Source organism: Lynx rufus, unplaced genomic scaffold (assembly GCF_022079265.1).
Source record: "Lynx rufus isolate CCGP_SWC_20201006 ecotype Redwood Valley unplaced genomic scaffold, mLynRuf1.p SCAF_43, whole genome shotgun sequence".
NCBI classification, from domain to species: domain Eukaryota; kingdom Metazoa; phylum Chordata; class Mammalia; order Carnivora; family Felidae; genus Lynx; species Lynx rufus.
In genome coordinates this window covers 781,171-797,052 of record NW_025814860.1, presented here as the reverse complement: position 1 = coordinate 797,052, position 15,882 = coordinate 781,171, and the positions used below count along the sequence as shown (strand labels likewise).

The following is a 15,882-nucleotide window of genomic DNA, read 5'->3' as shown; positions in this document are numbered from 1 at the left end:
GGAAAACGTTAATTTGCTTTATTTGTTGTGTAAACCAAATAGCTTTTCCGCTCCTGGTTACAGGTGCGTAAGTCAGCTCAGCCCCTGGGATGCCGTCGATGGTTTGTGGCTTCAGAAGCTCTGGCGGAGCTCAGGGCCTTGCCAACTTGGCCCTCTGACCTTTCGTCTGCTTGTTTGGCTTCTTGAATCTGCCAGAGAGAGGCGCCCATTCTCCTGAGAAACCAGGCACAGCGGTGGCTGCTCACGTGTGACGGGCCAAGTGAAAGCCCTTGGTCACCTGTAAACGGCCAGCTGTGCGTCAGGTGCCGCGGCGCTCTGGCTTCGGTGTGTGGTTAGACTCACAGCTGTCAGGTGATGAGGGGAGGTTTGCTTTCATTTGCCCAGAAGAGTGTGGCTCCGATGGGGAAGGGCCCCTGGAGGAGCCTCACATCACGTCATCGGTTCTTGTCCCAGAGTGTGGCTCTGAGTGGCGATCGACTTTCCGTTAGGAAAACGGAAGCTTGTCAGGATATGTGCTTCTTGGGAGCTACGTACTTTCTTATTTTAGCAAGCTGATATTTCCCGGAGTGAGAGTAAAGTCAAACCGTAATGGTGGCTTTTAGGAGAGGAGTAGGAAGCATGTCTGCTTTGCTTCACAGGGAAGGTTGAGCCTGGAGTTTCCTGGTGGGGTCTCATGTTGGCTCCACACTTCACGGTGCCCCGCCACGTGTCTCGGGAACCTCTGCTTGCTTATCATCTCCATTAGCAGCCAGCAACGGTCAGGTTCTGACTGTGTGCCCCGTAACCTTTGCAGACACTTCTTAGAGGGGCATCTGTCTTACAGATTGTGGAAATCTCCACCTGGGGTGTGGAGCGCAGATCCAGGGGGCAATGAACAGTCCTAGCGTTTTTTAGTTTTTTCAAAAAATGAGATTTCCATTCATCTGGTTGTTGGCGGTTCTTTGGCCGATAGCTTGCAGACAGGCGTGCGAAGCTTGCGGTGAGTGTGGGGGGGACGGTCTTGTGGAGGGAAGGAAGTCCCCCTGGATTGCTGTCCACAGTGCTGTTTTCTTGCTCTCCAAGAGGACTGTGTTTTGTCAACTTCAACAAACAGTGACTTTTTTCTAGCACGATCCTGCATTAAATTCTTTTTGAATTCTAAAGGTCAGGATTTAGCACCTAGGTGCCGGGCATCTCGTATCTGTTACCTCAGTGTCAAGTGGGTGCAGAAACTGAAGTTTGTTGTTTGAATGACGTGCTCTAGCTAAGCAGAAGGTAAGCTGCAAACCAAGGATGTGTTTGAGCCTGAAACCCAGAATTCACATATCTGTAAGAACCAGGTCGAGGACACAGAGCTCTCGAGGCTCTTCTGCCTTTGGCCAGTTCGCGATGTGGGTGACTGAGCAAACCTGTCTCTCTCTCGGAGGCTTGGTTTCTTTGTGAACGGGGATAACGCCAACGTCTGCCTCGGTGCAGTAAATATCACCGCTAAGCCCTGGTGTAAGTCGTTAAGAATCTCCCAACGCCTCTGTTACAGGAAACGTGGATAGTTTTGAGGTTAGGGAGCTAGAGAGGCTGGGCAGGTGGACACGGGCAGGTGTCACCTGTGGGGAGGGGGAGAGAGAGGTCCCAGGAACGCCCGTGAGCTGCTACCTGCCCTGTCGGGCCAGTTGAGGCGGGTGCAGAGTAGACTCTCGCTTTCCATTGCTGCCCTCCCTCTCCCCTGCTCCCTGCCCAAGACCCTTCCTTCCACCCACCTGCGGGCAGGCTGGTCGTGAAAGTGCGGGCTCCACAGTTGGGCCGTGTCACGTGGTTTCTCTGTGCTCGTTCTGAGGGAATCAGCAAATCCCTGTGCAGAACTTGCGTATGTTTTGCACAAACCGTGGGCTACTCGTAGCTTCTAGGTGTTTTTAGAAGACATCATGTGAGCTCTGCCACCCCAATGGGGTCAGCCTTTGGGAGACGAATACCATACTGGAAAGAGAGGTGAGCCGGCAGTCGGGAGACCCAGGTTCTACCCCCGGAGCTGCTGTGGGGCCGGTTCGGCTGTGGGACAAACGGAGGTCCCTTCAGCGGCCCAAATGTTAGGTTCTTTACTTTCCAAATGGGTCGGCTGAGATAGTGGCGAAAGCCACCTTAAGGTAATGTTGAGGGATGAAGGGGTCAGCTTGCAGTCTGGACGTGGGTCCTCTGTGTTTCAAGAGAGCATTCTGGAAGGTAGGTTCCGTGAAGTCGGTGGAGCTCTGCGTGTGTGGGCCTCTGGGAGAGCCCTGAGCAGGGCGTGGTCAGAGTGCGCCCCTCCCCCCCGGGGCCTTTCTGTCCGTCGGCACCGGCACTTTGCTCCTCATCTGCTCCGGTCGCTCGTGTTGTCACTTCTCGGGCTCTTGGGCCAGGCCCCAGGCCTGGGATTCTTGTGCCCAGTGTCAGTCGGTAAGTGACGTTTAATAAAACCAGGTGCGGCGGCAGGGCGCCTGGGTGGCTCGGTAGTTTAAGTGTCGACTTTGACTCAGGTCGCCATCTCGTGGTTTGTGAGTTCTGGCCCCGCCTCAGGCTGTCTGCTGACAGCTCAGAGCCTGCTTCGGATCCTCTGTCTCCCTCTCTCTACTCCTCCGCTGCTGGTTCTCTGTGTCTCTCAAACATAAATTAAAAAAAAAAAAATTTCAGTGATGACCTTACGGAGCCCACCGCGGCCGCCTGGGCAGGGACAGGCTTTGCCAAGAGCTCTCAGACCTCTTGGGGAGAAGAGGAGGAGGAAGGCGGGGTGTTCCCCCCCGCGCCCCATGTGGTGCGGCACATTGTAGAAGACACGGTAGCCCTGACACACGGTGCTGCTTTGTGACCCCCGACCGCACATCGGGTCAGGAGACCTGCGTCCCTGGCCACCTCAAATCTGGGCCCTGAGGAAGCTGTGCGGGATAGAGAGGAAAACACCCGTAGCCCAGGGGCTCTCCGTGAAAGACTGAATTCAGGGTCATACAGACTGCACTGGCTTCACGTTGAAGAGCCGGACAGAGAGCATAGGCGAGTAGATAAGGCAACATCCGAGTGTTGGCTGGAAGGTGGAGCTGATTTTCAAACACCTCGCTGGCTGTTAACATCAGAACTACCGTTTCTACGGCGCCCGCTTGTGGAATTGCCCTTGGCCCACCGAGGATTCCATAGGATTTTCGTTTTACGCTGTACACCGTGTCTCGTTTTGGGTTACACGAAGTGGTAAAGAGAACAGAGGAAACGCGACAACGAGCTTTGTCGTGGGCGGTGGCGTGCGCAAGCATCTTACTTCGTGTGACCGCAGCGTTAGCGCCGAAGACCGACGTGTGAAAGGCCGAAGAGATTCTCGGGTGTCGTGTTTGCCTGGGGTCTCGAGAGTTACCTGCAGAAAATCTCGTCATTCGCTGAAAAAGGCGTATGTTTCGTGTGCCTTGGAGGGAGACCAGCCCCGGGCGCGTTGAGGTCGAGGCTGGGTGTCGTGTGGAGGCTGGAGACGCAGCAGACGCTGCGGGCGGGGCCCGGGACACGCACCGGGACCGTGCGGGTCCAGGTCACCTTCGGCTGGTGGAAGAGGATGTCTCGGAGGCGGGGACCCCACGCAGGGACTCCCGACGGCACGGCTGCGGTGTCCCTTGCGCTCTGTGGAGACCCGGCAAAGGCCGAGCAGGGGGGAGGCGTCCTGGCGGAGGCAAGCAGCTTGCGGAAGACCGGCGTGCGCCACGTCTGCTGACGCGACGCCCTGCCCGGGAAGGGCCTTGTTCCACGTCGTCCTTCCGGCCTTGGTGGCGAGGGCGTCCCCTCAGTCACGGCTGGGCTCTAAGAGCGAGCCTGGCCGCTGTGGCGTCGGACGTGGAGGGCGTGCGCTACGAGGGGCACAGAAGCAGCCCCTGTCTCGACCGTGGCATGTTGTGACCAGAGGCGGCCAGGTGAACGGACCGGCGTGTGTCATGCTCGGCCTCTGAAAGGTCCCCGTCCCCTCTCACCGCAGACCCAGGCCATGAGGAAGCGTTCCGGTGCCTGGAGACGCGCTTCTGTCCGCAGACATCGGAACGTCTTTCTAGCTGAGGGTGGACGAAGTGCGGGGTGGCCCGCCCGAGTCCCCCTCGAGGGACGTCACGCAGCCCCTCGCGGTGCGGGTCTTCTGCCAGTCTCTGCGTTCGTACCTTTGGAAGGAGGCTCCCCAGACTCGAAAGGAAACGTCCAGGATAGCGAGTTAGCGTGTCTTCTGTGTCTTACGTGGTCACGTCCCACGGTTTTGTTTTCAGCGGTACACGTGCTCCCCAGTCCTAACTCTTGCCGCTGACTGCCGAGTGAGCTTGGGCACGTCATTGAACCTGTCCGTTCCTTTTTGCGTCGCAGGCTGAGGGAAGGATGTCGAGGTCAAGTTCCCTCCGTCCTGAAATCCGTGGATTTTTCAGCTCGATGTGTAGTAAAAATACAGAAGCATCTGTAATGCGGGCGTCAGCCACCATGGTGTTGTGTGGCTCAAGGGGAGGATGCCGGGGTTTGGAATAGGAGGCTTGGTTCTAGCTGCCCAGAGGCCTCAGGGCTTTCGTGCTTTTGGAGTCTCGGTCTCCCTGTTTCTGAAATGTGGATAATAACCGCACACCGTGAAGACAGAAAGGAGTAAAGCGTTCAAACGTGCTGTAAAGATGCCGTAGAAATCCACGCTCCTTTCCTGGTCCAAGCAGCTGCGTGGTGTGCCCGCCAGGCCACTGTCCCTGTGCCTCAGTGTTCCCATTCGGAAGGCGGGCATCGTCTCCTATTCTGGTGACGTGAGGGGCGTGAGTGATGGTGCCCCGGGCTCCCGCAGAGATGTGGGGGGGGGGGGGCGCATGCAGGAGGCAGACGGCCTAGCTCGTCCCGGCGGGGAGTGGGCCGCGACAGCCGGCAGACCCCGGCCACACGTGTGCATTTGTCAGGTGCACGCTCTGGAGGGCAGGCCGTGGCCAGGGTTGATGATTTGGAGACGGGGGAGGAGGCCGTTAAAGTTGTCTCACTCAGGGGTGGTACAGGGCTGGCCTGGGAACGGGGAGAAGCTGGGCGGCCCCTGGGCAGCTGGAGGACTGGGGCACAGAAGCAGGTTGAGAGGGAGGGTGGGCTCTGTTCTGGAGGCACTGGGCTTCGGGGCCTGGCGGGGGGCCTCTGACCTGCTCTCCTGCGGTGCCCCAGCTCTCGTCAAGTGTCCGCTGTGAGGCCCGGTGCCAGGCCTGGGCACAGAAAGGTCAGAGCCTGTTCTTACGTTCTGCGACCTCGCCGTTGGGATCCTTCTCTTGTACGTTTTTTTTCTAGGTTTGTTTGTTTGAGTTTTAAGGGTTTTTATTTACTTCTGAGAGGGAGAGCGTGAGTAGGAGAGGGCAATGAGAGAGGGAGAGAGAGTGAATCCGGAGCTGGCTCCACATCATCAGCACGGAGCCCGACGCGGGGCTTGAACCCACGAACCGTGAGATCCTGACCCGAGCCGAAGTCGGAGGCTCAAACCGGCTAAGCCACGCGGGCGCCCCTCCCTCCAGGTTTCTTGGACGCTGACTTCTCGTCACGCAGGCTCTCGCTCTCCCTGTGGCCTCGCTTGGGGCGTGGGCCTTGGTCCTCTGCGCGCATCCACTCCCAGCCCTGAGAAAGCCCCCATACCCAACCCGGTCTTGCTCACGGCGGTCTTCTCTTCCCCCTGCGGCAGCTCCCCTCTGTCCTCGCTGGCTTCCCTCTCCCCCTTCACGCGTCGCTCTTGGCATCTGAATGTTTCTGCACTGGTGGTGGCGTCTCCCGGGGACCCAGCGTCACGGTCTGCCACAGTGTCTCTGCTCCTGCGTCTTGTTTCTGCCCGCGGCTGAGGGCTTGAATAAGCCGGGATGAGGCGCCCTCCGTCCTCGGCCGGAATTTGGGGGATGGGCCGGACAGCATGTCCTCTCCCAATGAAGCTGTGCGATCCTACTTGACTTTCACGAAGCAGTCGAGGTCTCGAGTGATGGTCAGCAAACATTAGAAATGGTTACTTGGCGTGATTTGCTTTGTTTGTTGAACAAGAATGTTCAGACATTCGCTTTACTCTGCTCTCTGTCCCTGAGGTTCCTTTCTGCTCGGAAGCGCTTCGGTCCTGTTGGCCTTCAGGCTGCGCTCCCCTGATCTGGAGTCTCCCCGGCACCGTGATCGGGGACCTGTCGCGAGAGCTGGCGGGCTGCCTGCGTCGTAGACCGCAGAGACGCGCGTGTGACTTCCGAGCACACGCAGCCCCAGGCATGGGCTGGCGGAGCCGGCGGCCCCGGGTGCACCGATAGGCCTGCCGGGCGGGTCGCTCTTGTTTTGGAAAAAGAGCTAAGCGAGCGTTTCGTCACAGGTTGAAAAGGACTCTGAAATCCTTTGTTGTGGGTGGCGCAGGGGCGGTCAGCCAGCCCTTCCTCGGGTCGCTACACCTCAGGAATTACAGGCTCCAGAATCAGCCACGAGTGCCTGGGTTTCAGGGTGTCGGTGCCCTGGCGGGAGAAGCGCCTCCGGCTCTACAGGGCATGGTGTGAAGCCAGGTGTCCCGACAGGTGTGCTCGGAGGTCGCCGCCTGTCGGAGGCGTCCTGGGGGGTGTTGGGTTTGTTCGCTAGGTCACATCTTGGGTTTGATTTGGTGAGGAATGGACGAAGTCAGATGTGTGTGGCGCACACCCTCAGCCCCCTGGGAGGAGGGAGGACGCCCGGGGGACGGTTCTGTTGTGCGCGCGGGCGGCGCAATGAGTGGCAGGCACACGGGCCGCGCTGGCAAACCCTGACTGTGTCTTCCCCTCCGACAGCGTGCTTGGGACCGTGGGCATCAAGCTCCCGGACACCACGCTGGCACTTCCTGCCACGGTAGAAGTAGTCTGTGCTGTCTCGCACAGAGGCCACTAGCCACTTGGGGACACTGACCGCTAGAAACGTGGCTGGTGTGACCGAGGATATGAGTTTTGTGTTTTATTGAGTTTTAATTAGTGTGTGTATAGGGTCTCTCGTGGTAGCGGCAGTGACTTGGACAGGGCAGCGGTGACGAACGGCGGTTTCTGGGCCCCAGTCTTGTTGGCTTCTGAAGTCCCTGAACTTGTGCACACTTTTCCACGTGAGAGAATCCCACCCGTTCTGCGTAGCCGCGTGATCTTTCTGCATGTGTGACAACGCATTCTGCTTTCTGGGGGCTGACTCGTGGGGAAAATGCTCCTTATTTCGGCACAGCGACGTGGAGCCGCGGTCCGGCAGACCTCTTGGTGCGCGGTGACCCTGCCTCCCCCCGTCCCTCAGGCCACCCCCGCTCCACGCCTCGTGTTTCTCCAGGGTGGTCTTGGCCAGCAGAGATGGATCAGTGGGCTTAAAGTTTTGCACGTCCTGTGCTTTGCTGTGAACTCCCCGTCTTTGCCCCGGATCTGGAGGCGCACGCCTGTCAAGGGGGTGAGGCGGGCGTACCTCGCCGGGAGGCCCTGCCTGAGCGAGCCGGGAGGCGGCCTCCCTGGACAAGCCGCCGATCATCTCACTGGGAAAGCATTTCACGATATTCAGCGTTGGTTTCGCTTTTGCTTTCCCAAGTGCTTTTATCTTTATGGTCTTACTTTACCCCCGTCCCCAGCCGTTGAGAGTTTGCATTGCTCCCCACCGATGGTCCTGCAGGTCCCTGGGGGAGAGTCCGGCTATCGTGGGTGTGTGCGGGGGCTTCCCTTCTCTCTGAGGAAGGAGCCAGGTGGGTGGGAGGAGTGGGCTAGGTCGTAAACGTGTTCTACCGGTGACCCTTGCCCCTCGCGGATTGCCTGCGTTCCCCCGGGAGTGCCAAGCCGTCACACTTCGCCATGCTCTTCCCGTTCAGCGTGCGTTCCCGGGACTCGTCACTGTTGCTGGCAGAGCACCTGCGGGCTTGTCCGGTCACTCTGGAATGTCAGATTTTGTCGGTGGAAGTTGTTCAACAAAGAGGACCTTTGAGATCTTTTAAAGGTTCCTTTAAAGGCATCAAGTGATTTGCATTCTGAAGTATGGGTTGTTTCTAAGAGATGGTGGTATTTCACACATGCTTAAATGTTTTCTTGAGTTTGAATTTCACTGCGTTCTTTTGGAAAGACCAGAATTACTTCACCCCAGACACATCTGAGAAAGAGAGACGCTGTGACACGTGACGTGTGTTTTCAGGTCACGGGGCAAAGGGCAGTCTGCCTCCGGTGGGGACGTTGTACCCTCTCAGTGGGTCCACAGAAACCTCTTTCTGCTTTTGCTGTCGGTAAAAAGATCGGAAGGAGTCAGGTCAGGTCAGGTCAGCATGAGGTCATCGGTGAACAGCCCCACCGGGCAAGTGGTGGGTCCCAGGTGCCGTCCCGTGTGGCGCCACCCTTGACGCGGGTGCCGCGGGGCGTCCCCGAGCCCTGCAGCCTTCAGAACAGATCACTGTATAGTTCTTTCTCTCCAAGGAGCCGACGGTGGCGGATCGTCGTCCGGAAATGGGTCTGGGGCCGCCCCTGCCGCCCCTGCCGCCCCTGCCGGGGGCTCCCGCTCCTCTTCCCGGAACTTGGGGTCATCAGGCGGTGAGAAGGAAGAAGGCAAGAAGGCCCGGCGGCAGTGGGAGTCGTGGAGCACAGAGGACAAGAACACCTTCTTCGAGGGGCTGTACGAGGTGAGCTCTGGGGCCAGGACAGGCGGCACGGCCAGCCTCTCGCCTCTGTCCGCGTTTCCCTGTTTGCCTTTGCCTCGCTAGCCACGTGGCTACCAGATCTCCTAGCTCAGCAGCTCGGTGGGGAGCCCCTGGTGGGCTGCAGGCGTGGGTCCCCGAGACCCATGCCTCGCCATGGACCTCGCCCTGTGTCCTCACCCTGTGACTTTAAAAGTCAGTTAAGAGTGAGGTGGTTGTTAGGAAGCGTCTCTGTTGGATTCCTTTCCTTCTCTTCCAAGAGTCTCTCCGTTGTCTCAGGAACATTCTCTCCTGAAGAGCGCTGTCCTGTCCCTGTGCCTTCCCTGTGCAGTTGAGTGGGCTGACTCGGGAGGCTTGGTCGGTCCCTGACAGGGAGGGACAAGGGGACACTTGGCACATCAGTCAGAGCAGGCAGCTCAACCCTGAGAGATGTCACAGCTGACCTGGGACAGAGTGGAAAGTCCTAAAAATAGAAGCTGCCCCCCCCTGCCCCCGCCCCCGATCCCAATCCCAATGTCCAAAGAGAGGTGCCGTGCTCCCTGCCGTGCTCCTTGCCGTGCTCCCCGCTGTGCTCCCTGCCAACCTTTCTCACTTCTCTGTTTTGCTTTCCCAAATATTTGCAACCGTAGTGGACATACTCTTTTTACTTTTATTAAAATTTTTTTTCAACATTTACTTTATTTTTGAGAGAGAGAGAGAGCATGAGCCGGGGAGGGGCAGAGGGAGAGGGAGACACAGAATCCAAGGCAGGCTCCAGGCTCTGAGCTGTCAGCACAGAGCCCCACGCGGGGCTCAAACCCAGGAACCGTGAGATCATGACCTGAGTCAGCATGGCTCGAACTCATGAACCATGAGATGGTGACCTGAGCCGAAGTTGGACGCTCCGCCGACTGAGCCACCAGGCGCCCCAGACATACCCTTTTTACTAATCTCAAGTACCCTTTTGTGGTACGTTACAGTTCTTTTGCTCGGTATACTGTTAACGCCTAAAAATATTCTACTTCACGTGCGAACAAACCGGCTTGCGTGCTCACTGTTTTTACAAACGAAGTTTGGGACACAGCCACACCCATTCACTTGTACGTGGTTTCTGGCCGCTTTTGACTACAGTGACCAAATCGAGCAGTGACAGCAGACACTAGTGGCCTGCAGCACCTCAGTGCTTACCCTCCATCCAACCCTTGCTCTGTTTAACCGTCTTTGTGTTGTTGATTGGGGTGGTTCCTTCCGGATTCTGTGATGAGTAGCGCTGGAGTGAACGCCCGTGTACGTGTGGTGTTGTAGGTTGCCTCATTGGGGTGCGGTGTCACGAGTGGGTTGCTCAGTCAGGGAGCCTGATGCCTTTGTTTTATTTTTTTTTTTAACTTTTTCCGTGTTTATTTATTTTTGAGAGAGAGAGAGAGACAGAGTGTGAGCAGGGGAGGGGCAGAGAGAGAGAGAGAGACACAGAATCTGAAGCAGGCTCCAGACTCTGAGCTGTCAGCACAGAGCCCATCGTGGTGCTCAAAGCCCCGAACCTTGAGATCATGACCTGAGCTGAAGTCGGAGGCTTAACCCCCTGAGCCACCCACGTGCCCCGAGCCTGATTCCTTTAATAGCGAAGTAATGGGAGTGATGGAAAAGTCTTCCCAAGCCTGGCAAACAGGGCTCATGGCAGAAAGGGGCTTTGGACCTGATACGCCCAAGTGTCCTTGGAGAGATTAGAGCCGCGCGGAGGGAAGACTCCGTGCCGATGGCAGAATAGTCCCCTGGCTGCCCTTCTCCCTCCGGGGAGTGCTTCGGTTCTGCTGTCCCTGTTGGAGGAGGCCACTGTGTCCATGCCGAGGGACTCAGTCGTCCGGGGAGATCACGGAGTGTGTATTTGAGGCTCATTCTGCCAGGTGCAGAGTCCCTCACACAGGTCAAGTGTGTTCTTTCCCTCCCCGTGACGGTTTCAGAGCACGGCACGGGCTGGTCTTGTATACTCACGTCCCCAGACTAGGCCTCCCTGAAGTTGTGTGTTAGGCGTGGAAGACCGGAGGGCTGAGGACTGGCCTTGAATGTGTAGCTGACCCTCACCTGAAACCTTAGCTGCTTTGGTGTGGCCCCTCCTTCCCGGGGGGTGGCGGGGGGTGCAGCTCTGTGGGGGTCTGGCTGCCAGGGTGCATAACGAGGGCGGAAGATATGCTCGTCTGTTAAAAAGTGCGGGGAGGGTTCCCTGGCAGTGACCAGCCCCGCCCGTCTTTGGGTAAATTAGTTCAGTCCCTTGTCGCTGGGCCAGCTTTCTGGTTGTACGTTTTCCGCCAGCGAGGTGTTTGAGATCTTCTGAAATCCTGGATTAACCATAATAGTTGACGCTTCTGGTCACTTCATGCTTTCCACAGCTGAGACTGGGTGTCCCACGTGTCGTGTGTGTTTGTGCATGAGAGAGAGAGGACGAGTGTGTGCTTTACCACTGAGCTGTGTGTCTGACGTGGGCTCGGCCGGACCCTGGCGAGGCCTTGATGTAGGGCTGACAAGCTGGGGTTGGGGGGGGTGACAGAACGGCTTGGACTGAGGGGCGCGGGGGCCCCTGCGGTGTGTGTCAGTCATTCCTGCCTTTTCCACGCACACGTGGGACTCAGCTGTGCTTCCAGCGACACAGACCCAGCTCGGCACAGAGAGGCACAAGGGACTGAGCAGCTGTCATGACCAAGAGGAACAGGGAGGGGCAGTCTCAAGCCCGACCCGTGCAGGACTCTAGTGATAGCACGGAGCCTCTGTCACCCTGTGTGTGTGGGGGGTGACATTTCTGTGCTGTCTCCTGTTTCAGACACTTCCCAGAGGCAGGAGTGCCACCCTCGCCACCCACGAAACTTGGGACGGTTCCGGGAGGGACGCAAACGGGCCAGGCCTGTCCCAGACTCTTGCTGTGGCAACGGGTGTGGGCTGTGGCCCCTGTCAGGGAGCTGACATCACTGTTGTCATCCTTGACGTCATTACCCGCTCGGTGTTGGTTGGTTCTTCACAAAGCCTGTTGCCGACTTCCCGTTTTCCCTTTTCACGTTTGTGACTTCCGCCTCAGTGGCCAGGCTCCCGTGCTTAGTTCTCCCCGGGTAGCTTGTGGGTACAGGCCCCTGCGGGACAGAGCGCGGGAGCGGTGCCAGGGTGCGAAAAAGCCGCCCCGAAGGGCCGATCTGGTTAGGGAGTGTAACAGGAGCTTGAAAAGTTGCAAGTCCATGCTGACAGGCACCCCAGGAACTCGGAAGGCAGCGTCGTCTTAGAACACGGGATGGGGAATCACCAAACCCAGATTCTGGTTCCAGCCCACTGAGAGCGTGTGCCTCGTGGGTTTGGTTCCCGCCGTGCAGCGAAGCCGAGAGATGGAGAGGCCGTCTGCACGCGTTGCATTGTGGTTCTGATCAAGGGCTGTGGGGGGGAGGGGGGCTGCGGAGAGCCGGGCGCCCAGAGGAGGGCATCGAAGACGCCTTTTCGTGTTTTACCTGCCGTTGTGTGTGTGTGTGTTTTCAAATTTTTCAATGTTTAGTTTTGAGAGAGTGAGAGAGAGAGAGACAGAGCATGAGCAGGGGAGGGGCAGAGAGAGGGAGACACAGAATCCAAAGCCGGCTCCAGGCTCTGAGCTGTCAGTACAGAGCCTGACGCAGGGCTCGAACTCAAACTGTGAGATCATGACCTGAGCCAAAGTGGGTCACTGAACTAACTTAGCCACACAGGTGCCCAAGCTGTTTTTTTAAACAATGAACGAGTTCTTTTTCAAACTTTCATTTTTCATTAAAAAAAAAATGCTTATTACTTAGAGTGAGAGAGGAAAGCAAGCAGGGAATAGGCAGAGGGCAGAGGGAGAGAGAGAATCCCAAGCAGGCTCCATGATGTCAGCACAGAGCCCAACACGGGGCCCCATCCCACGAACTGTGAGATCATGACCTGAGCCAAAATCACGAGTAAGATTCTTAACCAGCTAAGCTACCCCGATGCCTCTTAACTTTACATTAAAAAATTTTTTTTTCCATGTTTATATCTGAGAGAGACAGAGTGCGAGTGGGGGAGGTGCAGAGAGAGAGAGAGACACAGAATTCGAAGCAGGCTCCAGGCTCTGAGCTGTCAGCACAGAGCCTGACGCAGGGCTTGAACTCATGGACTACGAGATCAGACGCTTAACCAGACTGAGCCACCCAGGCACCCTTTAACTTTGAATTTCAGACTTGGAGGAAAAACTTGCAGAAAGAGGACAGAGAATTCCATATACCTTTCCCGATGTGTACGTAACCTCAGTGGGGCCAGCATGATGAGATTCGACGTGGGACCGTAGCATTTACTGACCCGCAGGTGTTACTAGGTTTAGCTGGTGTTCCCACTGATGTCCGTTCTGGATCAGGGTCTCACGTTGCATTTAGTGGACATGACTCCTGAGCACTCCATTGGGGACCTCCTTCTGGCTCTCAAGACCTGGACCCTTTGAAGACTTGTGGTCTGTTAGGTTGTGGAATGCCCCTAGCTCTGGGCTTCTTTGAGCTTTCCTTAAGATTAAACACACTTTGCACTTTTGTCAAGGAAGCTACGGGAGTGTGGGCTGTCCTGGGTGCATCCTGTCCGGAATGTGTGAGGTGTTCTGTCCTGTCCTCGTGGTGTGACCCCTGGTGACTGCATTCAGGTGGCACCTGCCAGGTCCTGTGCTGCCTAGTCTTTTTTTTTTTTTTTTTTTTTTTTTTTTTGAGGCTACGTGAATAAATACCCCATTTTTCATTTTTTCCCCACTAACTTTAGCCACTATTGCCACTTCTTATCTGAAATAACCATTGTTACAGCGTTTGTCCGTCACGATTTTCTGACTTCATTATTCCTACACTTATTAGTTGGAAATCTCATTGAAGAAAAAGTTCTTTCATCTCCCGTATTTAGGTGTGAATTCAGTAATTCCTTTATATGTGGATTCAGGGATATGTAGGCTAGTCTTTGGGTCACAGTCTATTCACACCATTGATGGTTTTGTTGCCCAGATTGTGGCAGATTTGTCCACTGGGAGCCTCTTCAGGTTGCCTCCTGTGTTCTTCCCCCAAGCTCCTGTGGTGCCGTCGGCACTTGCATCCGTGCACAGCAAGATATTCCAGCCTCACTGGTACTTTCCCTGCTCCCATCTCTCCAAGAGGCCCTGGTTCCTCTCGGGAAGTGGGATTTAGAAACCAAGATATGGGTGCTGGGGGTGCACAGTGCTGCTGGCATGCTGTCATCTCTGGGCCCTCCCCAGGACTCCTCACTGCCTCAGCTTCGATGGCATCTGCAGCTCCGGAACAGTGCTGGTGGTGACGGTGTTCTCTGGAGCATCAGTTCCAGTCTGAAATTCTTAGAAATTCTCAGCTTTTGCATGAAGATGTTGAAGGAAGGATGGCCCATAGGTGTATTCAGAGCATATTCTGTGGTTCTCTAAGTGTTTATATTTGCGGCCCGTATTTGAGTATAGGATGCATTTTGTTTGACCAGAGCAGTGAGGATGTTTCTAGATAGTTGTATTGTTTTAAGAGGTCACGTATACAACACTCTGAGCTCCTTCGTCTTTCTGTTCTGTGTTCGCACAATTGTCTTCATGGTGCTGTCTTCTTTCATGGTCTCTAGGGGACTCTGGGCATTAAGCTTTTCATCTGAGCCATGAGCATTGTGTCCTCCTGCTCTGGGGTCCTACTCTTTGGTCTCCCGTGCTATGACGGTTTTATCCCTGAGTTTCTATTGCTGCCTTATCCATTATTCCACTTAAGACCTCAGTCTTCACGCACATCTTTGGGGTTTCAGAAAAACAAAAAACAAAACAAAACCCCTGAGGTTCTGGAGAGGCGAGGTTGAAGCTGATGCCGTGAAGGACACGTGCTTGACCGCTGCACGGTCCGTTCGGCTTTCTCCTTTCCCAGGAAGCGTCTGTGCGGTACGGAAGCCTGCCTTGTTGTAAGCTCTGTGCCTTTAACGTGCGCTTAATTTTCCAGCACGGGAAAGACTTTGAAGCCATCCAGAACAACATCGCCCTCAAGTACAAGAAGAAAGGGAAGCCCGCGAGCATGGTGAAGAACAAAGAGCAGGTCCGCCACTTCTACTACCGCACGTGGCACAAGATCACCAAGTACATTGACTTTGATAACGGTGAGTGTGCCGAGGCTTGGCTCGCGGGAGGTGGCAGGTGGGAGGCGCGGCCGGCTCCCGGTCGGAGCTGGTTTCCGGCAAACCCATCGGACACGCCGCGGCGTGGTTCTCACCCGGCCCTGCTGCCAGGGCTCCCGTGCCTCGCGGTGCTCCGGCTGCTGGTACCTCTGGTGACCGCCGGCCGTTGAGCTGAATGCATTCCTCGTGCTCTGGGCCTGCGTACCCCACTGGGAGGGGAGGTCACCACAGTGGATGAGGAGAGGCGGCCACAGGTGCAGCAGGCCAGAATCGGACCCCCCCACCATGCGCACACACAGCCAACGCCCACCCTTCTCTTCCCGATGGTGGCTCCTCGGGGCGGGGGTTGGGCAGGGCCGGGGTGGAGGGCTAGCTCTCCCGAGGCTCACGTCTGGGTTTGAGGCCAGGCTTGGGTAGCCGTGTCTTCAGTTCACCCACCCGGGTCATCCTCCAGTGCGGGTCTGACGTCCCTCTTGGAGCAGCCATTCTGACCAGCCCCTCTGTCCCCACGGGTCACACCAGCACTCGATCATTGATTCCACCCTTCTCAACGCTGGTCTTCACTTCCACAACCGCTTTTGTAGCTCCGTCCTTCCAGATGTTTGCTTCTCCCGACTGCGTTCATTTCTGACCCTTCTGTGTAAACAATACGAATCCTCACGTAGGACGACCGAGATGGCAGTGGTCATCCCCACTTTGAGCCTTTGCCGTGAGCCCTTTGTGTCAGCCCTTGGGGACGCCCGTGTTGCCGCCTGGGCCCCGCCTGTGGGCCGTTCCCTCGGCACATTGGGGTGTATTTTAGCCACGCAGGAGCCAGCACCACCCAGGGTGACCCATCAGCCCCTCTTCCCTGGCTCCCCCTGGCACCTGGGGTTCCTCCTCTGACCTTAGAAAGGCCCAGAGAGCACGATTCAAGGGGTGTGCCTTTGTGTCAAGGGCCGGATGGTAAATATTTGGGGCTTCGGGGTTTACCGTCTTTAACAAAACTGCCACGTTCTGCCGCCTTAGCTCATTTGTAGACCAGATGTACACACGTGTGTATTGCCGTGTTCCCCAAATACTTCCTTCACAAAAAGAGGCCGTGGGCTGCATTTGGCCTGCATTTGGCGACCACTATCCTAGAGGAATCCTTTCTCGCTGCCACTGGCCTGTCTGGGAGCCCTTGG

General features: G+C 56.6%; 1 protein-coding gene across 1 annotated transcript in view; it reads left to right on the top strand.

The window, feature by feature from the left end:
- CRAMP1 (cramped chromatin regulator homolog 1) overlaps positions 1 to 15,882 on the top strand; it is a 57,423-nt gene that overhangs the window by 3,859 nt on the left and 37,682 nt on the right. The window contains 2 exon segments of the mRNA XM_047097840.1: positions 8,376 to 8,578; positions 14,545 to 14,698. Of these exon segments, the coding sequence (XP_046953796.1) occupies positions 8,376 to 8,578; positions 14,545 to 14,698 (357 nt within the window).